Raw genomic sequence first — 12576 nt, 5'->3', positions numbered from 1 at the left:
GTTAAACTAACGTGTCTACGTACATGCACTCCCTTAGGATAGGTTGAGGGAAAGGGGTAGCAAGTAAGAAGTTTCTATCAGAGCCACGTGTACCCCTGCTAAAATTAAAATGAATCTCTTTTGTACTATCAGTTCCTGTCTACCCTGCTGCCTCCCTGGTAAAAACAGAAAGGGAAAGGCCACACATTAACCAATGATTTAGCCTTTCAGTACAGACCAGCAGGGCTCAGAGTGGATCCATTGGACAGTAGGACACCGTGTCTGTCCAATGCAATTCCCCAGAATAAATCATTTTAAAAAAAGAAAGAAAGAAAACTGATAATCACGTGTTTGAGCAGAGACTTAAACCCTTTAGGATTACCTCCACATGCCTCAATCTGTTATATAGGTCTGTCTGGCAGGTGCTATCCTGCAGCTTATACAACTATTCGCTCCCATTGCCAAAAAGGCAGATTCAAATGATGTTCATAAACCACTGCTACGTCATGACTGCCATGCACACACAGGAACATAATGGTCTCTTCAAATCTGCTGCCGTGTTAGCTTTTCCTCTGGACTGATGCCTTTCTATACAGCATTTTACGTTCACGTTGGCATTTGGCTGACTGCGTTATCAGCAGCGACACGGGAACACATGATAAGATGACCTAAATTACAGGCAGCGAACAGAAAGAGTGGCAAAGCTGAGGCGAGCTAGAAATAGAATAACAATTAAAATGCAGAAATACATTTCCTTGGATCAGTGTTTTAAAATACACGTTGTTTTTATCACTCTGATGGTAAATGGACTGTACTTATATAACCAGTCTTTAAAGTCCCTCAAAGCGCTTTACATACTACATGTCATTCACCCATTCACATAGAGCAGTGTACCTTACTCTAGGACCTAACACTCACACACCGTTGGCCATCGGGAGCAACTCAGGGTTAAGCATCTTGCCCAAGGATACATCGACATGTTGGCTGTATGGGCTGGGATCGAACCCACAACCTTCTGGTTGAAAGACGACTGCACTCCCTCACAGCCACAGTCACCCTAATAAGTACTATAATCTAAGAGTTGTGTTTCCGTAGCAACTATAAGAAATCTACGTTTCTCCCTAAAATGTTTGCACTAGCTGCTATATCACATGTGCAATATTATTATTATTAATAATGTGCTATGATAACGTGCAATTAAGAATCTGCCACTACGTTTTTTGGCATTAGCCTAAGTATGTGACCGTCTATGTTTCCTGTAGTTATTGAATTGCTCTTTTCACTGCAGTTTTAGTGTACAGTATTACTATTACGCTGCTGTGCTTATTGCGTTTGTGTAACTCTGGCACAACAATTTCCTTCGGGATGAATAAAGTCTTATCTTATCTCATCTCCCTGCACTGGTTCGTGTGAAAAGAAGATTACTGCTCAATGGTTCCGGATATCTATTCATTCTTAAGGCCTTGAAAAATGTCTCAATTACCTGCGCCTGCAGCTCTCAAAGTCTCCACTTTCACTCTCATCTGGCTCTGACTCAGATGGCTGACCTGCGCCGGACGGAGATGGGAGAGAGGAGATGAGCGGTGATGAGAGGTCTCTGGAAAGATGAGAGAGAGGAGGGAAAACCTTTCTCGCTGAATTACCATGACAAAAGTGAGCATGCCTCTCTATTAACTGCGAAACCTCTGTAAGGGCTTTCAGACGGGCTTCAGACGGACATGTTTCAACAAGAAATACTTTGTGAGTTTCCTGTTTGATCAGTCATCATTAGTGACGGGAATTACGGCTCTTTGAAGGGAGCCGGATCTCACTGTATGGCTCCGGTCCTTTCCGAGAGCCTGTCAAAAGAGCCTTTTTTTATTCAAGGGGGCGGGGTTCATAGGTTTATCTGCTAAATTATCAACAGGATAACGATGGACTGTATTGCCAGAAATCTACTTTTACTCAGAGACAAATGTATAACTCTCATCCAGCCAAACTACTACTCAAGCAGCACGCGTTATGCCATCATCTGTGGAACATTTGCATTCAGGAAAGCAAGTTCCCGTAAAGGCGGGTGGATTTATGGCAGGCAGTGAACCAACGATAAAAAGAACAGCACTCACCATTCCACCGTTCAACAGAATCGGATCGTTCGGGACCGCAACATCACTATCAGTCATAGTTACAGCACTTTGGGACAGTAATGTTTAATAATAACAAGAATACACTAATGTCTGATGGGTGTGCAATGAAAAGACAAACACATTTTCTTAAAGCTTTGACACACCAATTATCTGATTATCAGCTGCCAGTTGAGTTGGAGGCGTTTAGGAGCATCTTTTGGCTAGGTTTTTTGTAATGAGTCCTACATTTGACATGTTGAATCGTACTGTCAGCCTGCAGTCTTTACCAGAAAGCAGTGCTAAACTTCAGGGACTTCATTTTGTTTAACAAGCATACACCAATTTGCATGAATTATCTTTAAGTGTTTTGTAAGTAAATCAAAGTCAGGAAGGATCAGCTTGAGATAGCTTCAGCCTGATTGGGTTTGGATAACAGAGTAAAAGCCTTAAGTTAATTAAAAAGAAGAAGGGTGTCTCCATCTCTGCTCACACAGAAACACACACAAACTATTTGAAACTGTTTTATTCAGTATCATGTTTTCACTTAAGGTTCACAATCCATTTAAGATGTATATTTAATACCGTTGTGTTTTGTTCCTCGGAGTTATAATGAACTTATTTCGTTTTTAAATGAGTTGTCTTAAAGGCTTCATGTTTCTTTTGAATCTCACTTCAGACAGTTCATTCTGTTAATTGACAAGTATAGTTCATTTCCACTTTTCTTTTTTAACATTGTTGATGTAAAAACACATGTATTACCTATAATAAAATACATATATTTGGAATATAATTCACTGTAGTTTGTCATATATTGTAATTAGCTTTTGAGATTATTTTGTAGAGTATAATTACATTTTAATTGTTGTTGTTGATGTAAAAACACTACACACTATTATAAATTAATGGTTGATGATGTACTAATTGTTTCATTTCCTGTAATAAAATACATGTATTTAAAATATAACACACTGTAGTATGTCATATATTGTCATATATTCATTGACATAAGTTTTTTAATTATTTTTGTTTGCTTTTAAGGTTCTTTAGTATATTTCAATTTGGTGTTAATACTTGTCTTTTTTCTTTTTAAAATGCTAAATAGTTTCTTAAAATGACTTTCTTGTTATTGTCGTTCAATCTTTGACCTAGTCTTACAACTTATGTTCTTATATTGATTATATTTGCATCACAATACACCAAAGCAAATTCCTTTCATGTGTAAATGTACCTGGCAATAAACTTCTTATTCTGATTCTGACATGTCAATCAACTCAAATTCGAAATCCATTTGGAATACAGATGTTTGCCTTCAGTCATTACGATAAAAAGAAACTCAGAATAGTTAAGTTTACTGCTATGTGAACATAGAATTGCATTCAGTGATCCTCTCGCTGCTGAAATGTAACCTCAAAGGGAAATAGCACAGCAGCTAATTTTACCATAACACCTTTCACCAAGGACATCTAATCGGTGCAGTGTTCTGCTGGGGGACAGAGCACTGCTGTTGTAATGATTAACTATGAACAATCATTAGCTGAGAGCAATGAAACAAGGATCTGAAATCTTGCTCTTGCTGCCATCTAGTGGTTATTCTCCCACCTACAGAATAACTCAGACTGCATGATTTAAAAAGACATCAATGTGGTCACATGTGCAACAGACTGAAAGAGTAAACACAGCGAGGCTTAGTAGCAATTCAGGTTGATTACACAATGAAGTAAGAGAAGAAGAGGGTCTAAAAACATCAAAGAAAAACACGTACAAAGCTAATTTATCTCACATCTACGGTGAGAGAAACAAAAGTTAAATCCAGGGTCGAATGAACACTGAGGGGTTGTGAACATGTTTGTCTTCAGTAATGGTAACAGTATGTTAAATGTCTGTAATGTATCATGTCTTCATATTTGCCTTTGACTTCTTTCTTGCATCAAAGCAGTTCCATTTGCAACTTAAACACACTTGATTTGATATTGTAGTGTATTGTGTCATATTAACAATGCATTATAATCTTCTTTTAACCCTAAAGAGGTTTCTGTATCTACTGTAGGGGGAAATAGTCATTTGAATGGCTGGGTCCATGTGTAACACGGGTGTAATATTGTGTATAATGGGTTTTATAACAGTGTAATTACGGTTTAATAATGGCAATACATTGGTTTTACATGGGTGTGACCTGGGTGTTATATTAGTGTGTGATAATGGATGTGTATGCATGTGTTATATGGGTGTGATGTAGAATATAGCAATCCATTTATTTTCCAAAATATGTATACGTGATTGCCCATTAAAGGGTTAAAGCTTTTATATGATTGAGGTACGTGTGTGATGTACGTTTTATAACAACTTTGAGAATTCTCTTGACTTTCTAAGTAAGTATGTACATCCCTGAGTGAACTGGAAGGTGTTTTTCTAAGGGGTAACATTAAGGGACGATTAAGGTGTTTGAAGTATATTGGAAAAGCTAAATTGCATAGTGGGAGAGTTTTTAAAGGCTTGTTTCCCTTAAGGATGCGCTTTTGTGTTGCATCTGACTTTTTTAAGTACACAAATGACTCTTTCCTTTTTCCAAATAGCCTCATGCGGATTTTTCCAAGAAGCTCACTGCTGATACATCTCTCCTAGAAACCCAGATGAGGCTTTAGATGCTGCCTTAAAACAAAGAAAGCAATCTCCCCTGAATGCCTTTTTAGTGGAAGCAACTAAACAGATGCTTCCATTTGTAAAAGTGATTAAGTTTTTTCTCAAATTTGAGTCGATTAACTTCACAAATGCAAACGCAGCAGGGCCAAAGTGCTGAATCATTCCCATCCAGGCACTCAGGCACTATTGACACACATTGATTAGACATTACAGTAGCAGCAAGGGCTTTAGCAATATCATTATTGGATGTTGGTGTGATGCTTGTGTGTAGATGCAAAATGGCCTTGAGGCTCATATTGAATGTCAAAATGATTGTGAAATCAGAAAATGGAGTCATTGGGTTGATGCATAAGGATGGGGTTGTTGATTGTACATTTCTGAACTGATTTCAGTTGCATTAGAAAAATAAGACTTTTATAGACTACATGTTTAATAAGCTTGAACCTGCTTCGATGAGAGTGTGACCTACATTGTGTAAACGGTGACAGTTTGATGCAAAAAAAATACAAGTGTAAATCATATTTGACTATCAGCAACAGGTACAGTGCGTAATCCTATACGCCTGTAATTGTAAACCACATTGTATGTGTTTATTTGTATTTATTTTATTTTGCAATTCCACTTTTCATCACCGCGTCTCTGCTACACTCCCCCTCTGCCTTTTGTTTCCGAGGTGGAGCTTGATACCCCGACTTCTCTAAACTGAAGTGCCGGCAACGCAGACGGACAGGCAAGGACCTAGAGGCGGTGGCACAGATCTGGGACCAGCAGCAGATCGAGGAGGGACAAACCAGGCGGTTGCAAGGAGAGAAGGAGGATTTTCTAGAGGGTTTCGCACGGTTTTCTTCTTTTTTACAAACCAGCTGCACGGAGGAGCTTCAATAAAGATGAATTATTTCATTCTCTTCTCGCTTTTTGCCACGGTTTTCGCCGGAAATGCACCTCGGCTGAAATTTGTTGTGCACGGTAAGCAGAGCTGAATTTGCCGGATATTTGCATTTTGGTCACAAGTAATTAAACCACATATGCGATGTAGGTGTTTTATTTAGCGATGTCAAGTGTTTTGTAGGTGATGGATCAATGAATGGCTGTATGGTTGGATGGACGAATGAATTAACACAGTGAGAGGTTAGTCGAGGTGATGTAGCTAGTTTTTTTTACCCCAGTTCTCTTCGTGATGTTTTTGTCCTTTGCAAAATATGCACAAACGGCACGCATAAAGCCATATTGACGGGGCTGTGGATTAATCTCTTAAAACACCGCCCTCCCCCCACTGACCGAGTAGTAAATTACGCGCTCCACCATTCAGGCCGGCACACATGTTAACTGGCTTTTACAGGATGAACATCTGGAGAAAAACTGATCTGCTTTATTATCTTACAATTACTAAAATGTCACATGTGTTAAGACTTGTGTTAAGTGTGTCCTCGTGTGTTTCCATTTATAGTCCAAGATTCCAATTGCCATATGTATTAATTATTTTTGATGTGATTTGTGCAACTTTTGTTTTTTCCTTTGTTTTTTTGGACAACTTGTGTAATGGCTTTTTCTTTCTCAGTGCAATGCAAGGTATCTGAATGCTCACTTTTTTATATATATAAATGCACCGTCCCTATCATTGGCACACATGGGGTTTTATTGGCGCCTGTCCCTCCACATCAGCACCCCCAGGCGCAGTGAGAGGACTAAATCCAGAGGCACTTTAATAAAAAACAACCTCTCCTCTCCTCCTGGAGTAATATGGCGCCGGTTTGCCTTGACCATTGTGAGGTTGTACCCTTTAAAAGAGCCGCGTGCCACCTCGGAAAATCATCGTTGCTTTGAAATATGACTCTTTGGGGGTTGACACAATCGGTGGGGCTCCCGCGTCCTTGCGGAGCTGCAATGCGGGACACAGCAGCTGCTTCACTGCAGCACTGGAGTCCAGCACCTGGAAAGAGAGGGTTGCAATAGAGTAAAACCCTTCATAAATACATTATGTTCTTTTACACATACAGACATGGAGAGAAATGGAGAGGAGGGCTTTGAAATGGAAAATTCCAAGCCAACCCCCTAGTTATCTATTCCACTCACGCATTTTTTACACCACACACACACTCCTCTAATGTATTCAGCAATCAGTAGAGATGGGGGTTGTGTGTCAAGTTATATGGATCTGTATGCCTCCCCTCCCCGCGGTTGAACACAGTACAAAACGCACAAGATGACGGCCCCGGACGTGCAAGTCATATCAATCAAACTCGTTGTTATGCTATGGCAGGGAGGGCTGTTCATGCCTGTAGTGACAGGATTATCTCGCACACACTCACACGGTTAAAATACACTGTCAGAGGGAATCAATCAAGTGCGCACATTGAGCCTGGAGTGCAGAGCCTTCTCAATAATCTGCAGCTGCTGAAGGGCTGGCTATATGTCAGCACCGTAGACAGCACAGAGGTCCTCACAAGGTGAAGGGTCCCCACGTTGCGCGTTAGATGAGAACATAGCTTCAAGGAACTTTATCAGAGATACATAATGGCTTTAACATTCAGTGAAAATGGGGTTCATCTGAGGTTGGAAATGCTGTGATGGCTTGAAGGGGCTTAGTGAATGAATGACTTTGCATTCATTTGGCAGACACATTTGTCCAAAGCTATTACAATAAGTGCACAAAACTGCAGGAGTGAGAAGACGGTTTCCCTGCCAAACAAACAAGTGCATTGTACATTTAATTCTTCCATCTTGAAGACTACAATGTTAAGTGTATCTGCAATCTGTTGTAGAGGGTTTAGTATACCCATAAATAGACAAAATGTTGAACAGTTGTAGAGCTGCAATGACAAATTGCTTATTGATTGACAAGGAATGAGAGCCACATATGTTGTTCTTTACAGTTTGAGACTAGAGCGCAAAAACCTTCATAATAATCTGGAGCTTTTTTAGGGCTGGTTACATTTCAGCCTACAAGGTGAAGGGTCCCCACTTTGCATGTGAGATAAGCACATACTTTCAAGGAACTTCTGCAGGGCTAACACTGGTTTTAAGATTCAGGTTGAAATAAGGTTTGTTTAAAGGTGGGGTAGGTAATTTTGAAGAAACCAGCTCGCGTGCGCTAGAGTTTGAAAATACACAGCCGGAACAAATCTTCCCCCCCTTACAGAGCCCCTCCTCCAACACACACGAACGTGCACATGACCAATGAGGGCACGAGATAAGTTTGTGCACAGATGGAAGGCTGACAGGCAGGTAGGCCATCCAGTTATTTTAGCCGGGCCGGCTCAGATGATTGGTTGAGCTTTTTACAGAACCATGGCTTCCACAGATGACATTATTTTATGTATTTTTGTCAAAGCACTTCAGATATTCATTGCTATCGGGATGTTGAGAGCATTCCATGGAATATAACAAAAAGTGTATCTCGAGCCGGTTTCTCAAACTTACCCCCACCTTTAATGGTGGAAATGATGTCATGGCTTTTAAGAGCTTAGTACATGATTACTGCATTCATTTGGCAGACACATTCGTCCAAACATATTACAATAAGTGTATACAACTGCAATGCAGGAAAATATATCACTTAAAAAACGGAGGAGCATTCTACTTTTAATTATTCCTCTTTGAAAGCTACCATTGTACGTTTTTGCTTTAGAGAGTTTAGTCGAACAAAATATAGAAGGATTCATCTTTATAATTTGAGCCTTAAATGCAAAACCTTTACAATAATCTGCAGCAGTTTTGGGGCGGGCATTATGTCAGCACCATGGACAGCGCATAGGTCCGTACCGAGTGAATGGTCCCCACTTTGCATGTTAGATGAGCACATAGCTTCAAGGGAACATCTGCAGGGCTACACACTGGCTTTAAGCGTGATAATCATAATTGTACAAAATGAGTTATTAGTTCAGCTTCTAAACCAATAACATATACATTAAACAAGAGTGTGTGTAATATTAATCTTGATTCATGTTCAGATCACGATTTATGAGGAAGTTTGGTCAAAGTTAGGGAGTCAGAGGATAGGCATGTGGAGACAGAAAGTGAGCGAAGGATTTGAAAGAGAGCGAACAGCTCGTCTCAAGACTAATTTGACATCTATGGCTGTATCCTAAATATCAGAACATTCTGCCAAAGTTCAGGCATCTCTTGCGTTGACCTTTTGTCTAGTTGGAGGCCTAGCACCTCAATACCCGATTGAACCAGAGGCCTGACTTGTGTTACTTAAAGGATAACCTAGAGGTCCATCTTCTCAACACCTTTACGGTCAAATGTTCTATAAATTGCAGCGGTTGATGGTGAACTTCAAAAGCTCTGCCTCTTTTTAAGTATGCTTTGTTTTAGTTGAGTTTGAAACTACTCCGAACAACAAGAACAACTGCACTTTATTCCTCATTCATTTCTCAGTGCAATTAGGCGTTTTTTGTGACTCTCTAATTGGAAAATAATTTGGTTTGATTGAAGAATGACATGGTTCTCTGAGATGAAGGAACTTCTATAGCCCTTGAATTGAAAAACAAGAAAGATTTTCATGACCTTTTAAAAGATTCACGGTTTGCACCCAGCAATGATTACATGTCTACGGAAAACAGAAAAATAAAAGCCAGCTAAGAGATAGAGGGAAGTAAGCACATTTATTACATCCAGAATATGACATTTCAGTTGTGTCTGTGTGACATGGAGAAGGAAGCTGATAAAGAACACTGTACATCCTGTTCTTCCTTTGTGCTTTTGGCTCTTCAGAGAACTGGGACAGCATAGGCGGGGGAGGGGTTTGGCTAAGGTGCGACTTTGAAGGATCCTTGTGATGTTTTCTTGAGAAAAAAAAATGTGTGTGCATGTTTACATTCAATGTTGCTAACCTAAATGCAGTGCTGTTCGGACTATTGTGGCTATGCCTTGAGGCCTGACGGATATATTACATTAGTTCGTCATTAAAACCCAGATTGTTTACATAGTATCTTTGTTGGATTGGCAAAGATGTGTTTTAAAGTAATCAAATATGCAAGAAAGGTGCAACTTATTCCAACTAAAACCTCAATAATTCAGTGTAGCAACCAGCCACTTCTGTTTTTACTTTCTTTGAACTTAACGTAGGTCCGCAGATTAACAATTGAACTGTGTCAAATGTATGTTGTCACTTATTCCAAAAGCCAAGCTGTCTTTGTGCCTCTGTCTTTGTTTAAATAACCCAAATTAAGTAAGCCTGTTAGCTACCCTCAACATAACAAAAAACATGTTTTTAATGGTTATATTCAATTTGAAAGTGTTCAACTATGGAAGAAAAATACACACAGTATATCCACTAAATAGAAAACAAATAATAATATTGTGTCAACTATATACCTCAACCATTGTAACCCAACATTATTATGGGGATACAGGCGGCAGTACATCTAATATGTAAGTTGTTACCTACACCATCTGTCACATTGGCCCTTCTTGTACATTATTTACTTCCTTGTGAAGAACGAGCATCTTCAACTAGATTCCCACCAATCAGAGAGGCCACAGTTTCCATAGAAACTTAGTTGGTTGGCTAGCAACCCGTTATCAGTGATCACCATCACTTCATCTTGCTCTGCTGTCAAACTGGATTTCTGTTTTATCTCAGGGATGAGAAGAAATCATTACAAATACCATGTGACCAACCATGACCGCTGAATCAGGTTTAGTGACTATTAGCTCGTCTACTTGTATTAAGACACAGAGAACATGCACCATTAGTCTGGAATTACATATTGATGTCATGATGTATTTTTGTTAAAGATGAAAGGGAAAAATGAAAGATTCACTGTTATGACTCTATTTTAATCTAAGTTTTGCCTCAAAGCTTTAACAGGCACCTGGTTGGATTGCGTCAAAGCTTTTAAGCTCTTTAAAGCAAAAGTTCTTAAAATATAAATGTACTTCTGGAACAAAGATAGGAAGAAAAGCTGGTAGCCCGTTAAGAGGCTTGTAACTTTGATGTGTTATTTAACCTTTTTATGGTAGAACTCATGTCTCGAAAATTTGTTTTAGTGCATATTATTCATGAATCACATGCTTTTGGAATCGTAGAAATGTGAATGCTGGCAGAGTTGCCGTATATACACAGTAGGTGAGTCTGGTTGGATGGGTGAATCAGAAATGCCTCGTGTGCTTGTCAGACGTCTGGGGGAGTCCTGAGAGTAATGCAAGCATCTGTTGATGGTATTCGCCCGCATGATTATTTCAGTGATATATATGCTCCCACTGAATGCCCTTTTCCTCCAACACCAAGGCAAGGTGTCAGTAAAGACCCCATGTTTAATTTAAAAGCACAAAGGGCAGTATCATCAGATCGAGTGTTTTGGTAAACCGGACCAGTTTGAATCCAGAATTCCTCGAGATGGTTCAGATTTTGACGGCAGGATAAATGTTGATTAAAATGCAAAGGTTTCACTCGACCTGCTTGAGGAGCTTAGGCCGGCTAAATCTGGATCATCTTTTTAAACAACCTCCTCTAAGTCAATGTGGGTTTAATGGATTGACCTTTTGTTATTGTGTTTAACCTTTTCTTTATGAATCTTTTACTATTACGCTGAATCTCTTTTTATCTTTAGCTGTTTATTTGATTACATTTCAATCATCTGGAAATTGCTTTTCAAACTCTGAACAAATGCTGTATCTGTTATTTTTCCTTTTCTTTTTCATTCCCTACTATTTATTATTACTAGGGATGTAACGATATATCGAATATCGCGATATCGTGGTAAATGGATTTCTCAATACCGTCGTGAGACTGACAAAATCTACCACGATTTAAAAAAAAATTATTCAATAATTTTTTTTTTAAAACCTTTATTTAACCAGATGGTCCCATTGAGACAATCGATCTCTTTTTCAAGGGAGACCAGTCCAACATGGTTACAACATAAACATAAAACAACAGATAACACAAAAGGACATGGTATTTGCAGGGCTACATCTACATACCTAGAGACATAGACAAGTACCAACAGTATATTTATATCTCGCCCTGTCAATAAGCCTCACCTTCTTGGCAAAAACGTTATTGTTTTTGAAGCGGTGGAGAGACAATGCACAGTTTGACCCACTGCCCAAAGCATGTCTATCTGTCCCAGCAACACCAGTACCAAGAAAGAGAGTTTTTTCCACAGCAGGGGATATCGTAAACGCCCAAACATCCCAGCTTCTACCTGGAAATGTGGACATGCTCATATTCCTAAAAGATAACCTTGATGATGCTGAGTGAGTGAGTTAGAGTTGAGTTACTTGAAAAACTAAAGTGAAACTTGACTTATTCTATTGCAGGGTCTGATTATTATATTGTTGACACTTTAAAATACTACGATCCTACTAAAATGCTCTACAAATTAGATTTATTATTTAATGAAGAAATAAAAAAATTAATTAAAAATATTCAAATTTGTTTCCTTTATTTTTCAATATTGCGATAAATATCCTACCGTGGACTTTTTATCGCGATATTATCGTACCGTGAGTTTTTGGTATCGTTACATCCCGAATTATTACCAAATGATAAAAGCAGTAGTGTTGTGTTCTGAATCTGAATTAGGTGTTGTTGTTTGTCTTGATTTGATAAGAGTTCAGTTCATTTATATTAATGTAACTTTGTAACCTCAGGGCACATTTTCATTTCAAAACCTCAAAACAAACATTTTAACAATTCAAACAACACAATACTCAAAGCTCTTGCCTGCCTTTCTCTAATCCACTTTGCTTTGATCCACAGAGCCCTCCAGGTTCCACTTCAACAAACCTGAGAACTACATCAGCATGTACCACCAGGAAGGAAGCGACACGGTGTACGTTGGTGGCCAGGCGATGGTCTATGTGTTGACGTTCACTAACAGAGGGGTCCGCGACGTGCAGG

At 39.1% G+C, this 12576-nt stretch overlaps 1 protein-coding gene across 2 annotated transcripts in view; it reads left to right on the top strand.

The window, feature by feature from the left end:
• Nucleotides 1–5443: 5443 nt before the first annotated feature.
• The window catches only part of LOC307047702 (semaphorin-7A), a 53869-nt gene continuing 46736 nt past the window's right edge, over nt 5444–12576 (top strand). For both annotated transcript variants that reach the window (XR_013810523.1, XM_079694825.1), the window contains exons 1-2: nt 5444–5690; nt 12436–12575. Coding sequence is in view for 1 of the 2 variants with exons in the window: in XM_079694825.1 (XP_079550951.1) it covers nt 5612–5690; nt 12436–12575 (219 nt within the window). In the remaining variant the exon portion in view is untranslated. The remainder of the gene's footprint in view (nt 5691–12435; nt 12576) is intronic.

The sequence above is a fragment of the Notothenia rossii genome, assembly GCF_949606895.1.
Source record: "Notothenia rossii genome assembly, chromosome: 7".
Taxonomy (NCBI): Eukaryota; Metazoa; Chordata; class Actinopteri; order Perciformes; family Nototheniidae; genus Notothenia; species Notothenia rossii.
Note: the sequence above shows the minus strand (reverse complement) of the source record. Positions and strands in the feature narration are given on the sequence as shown.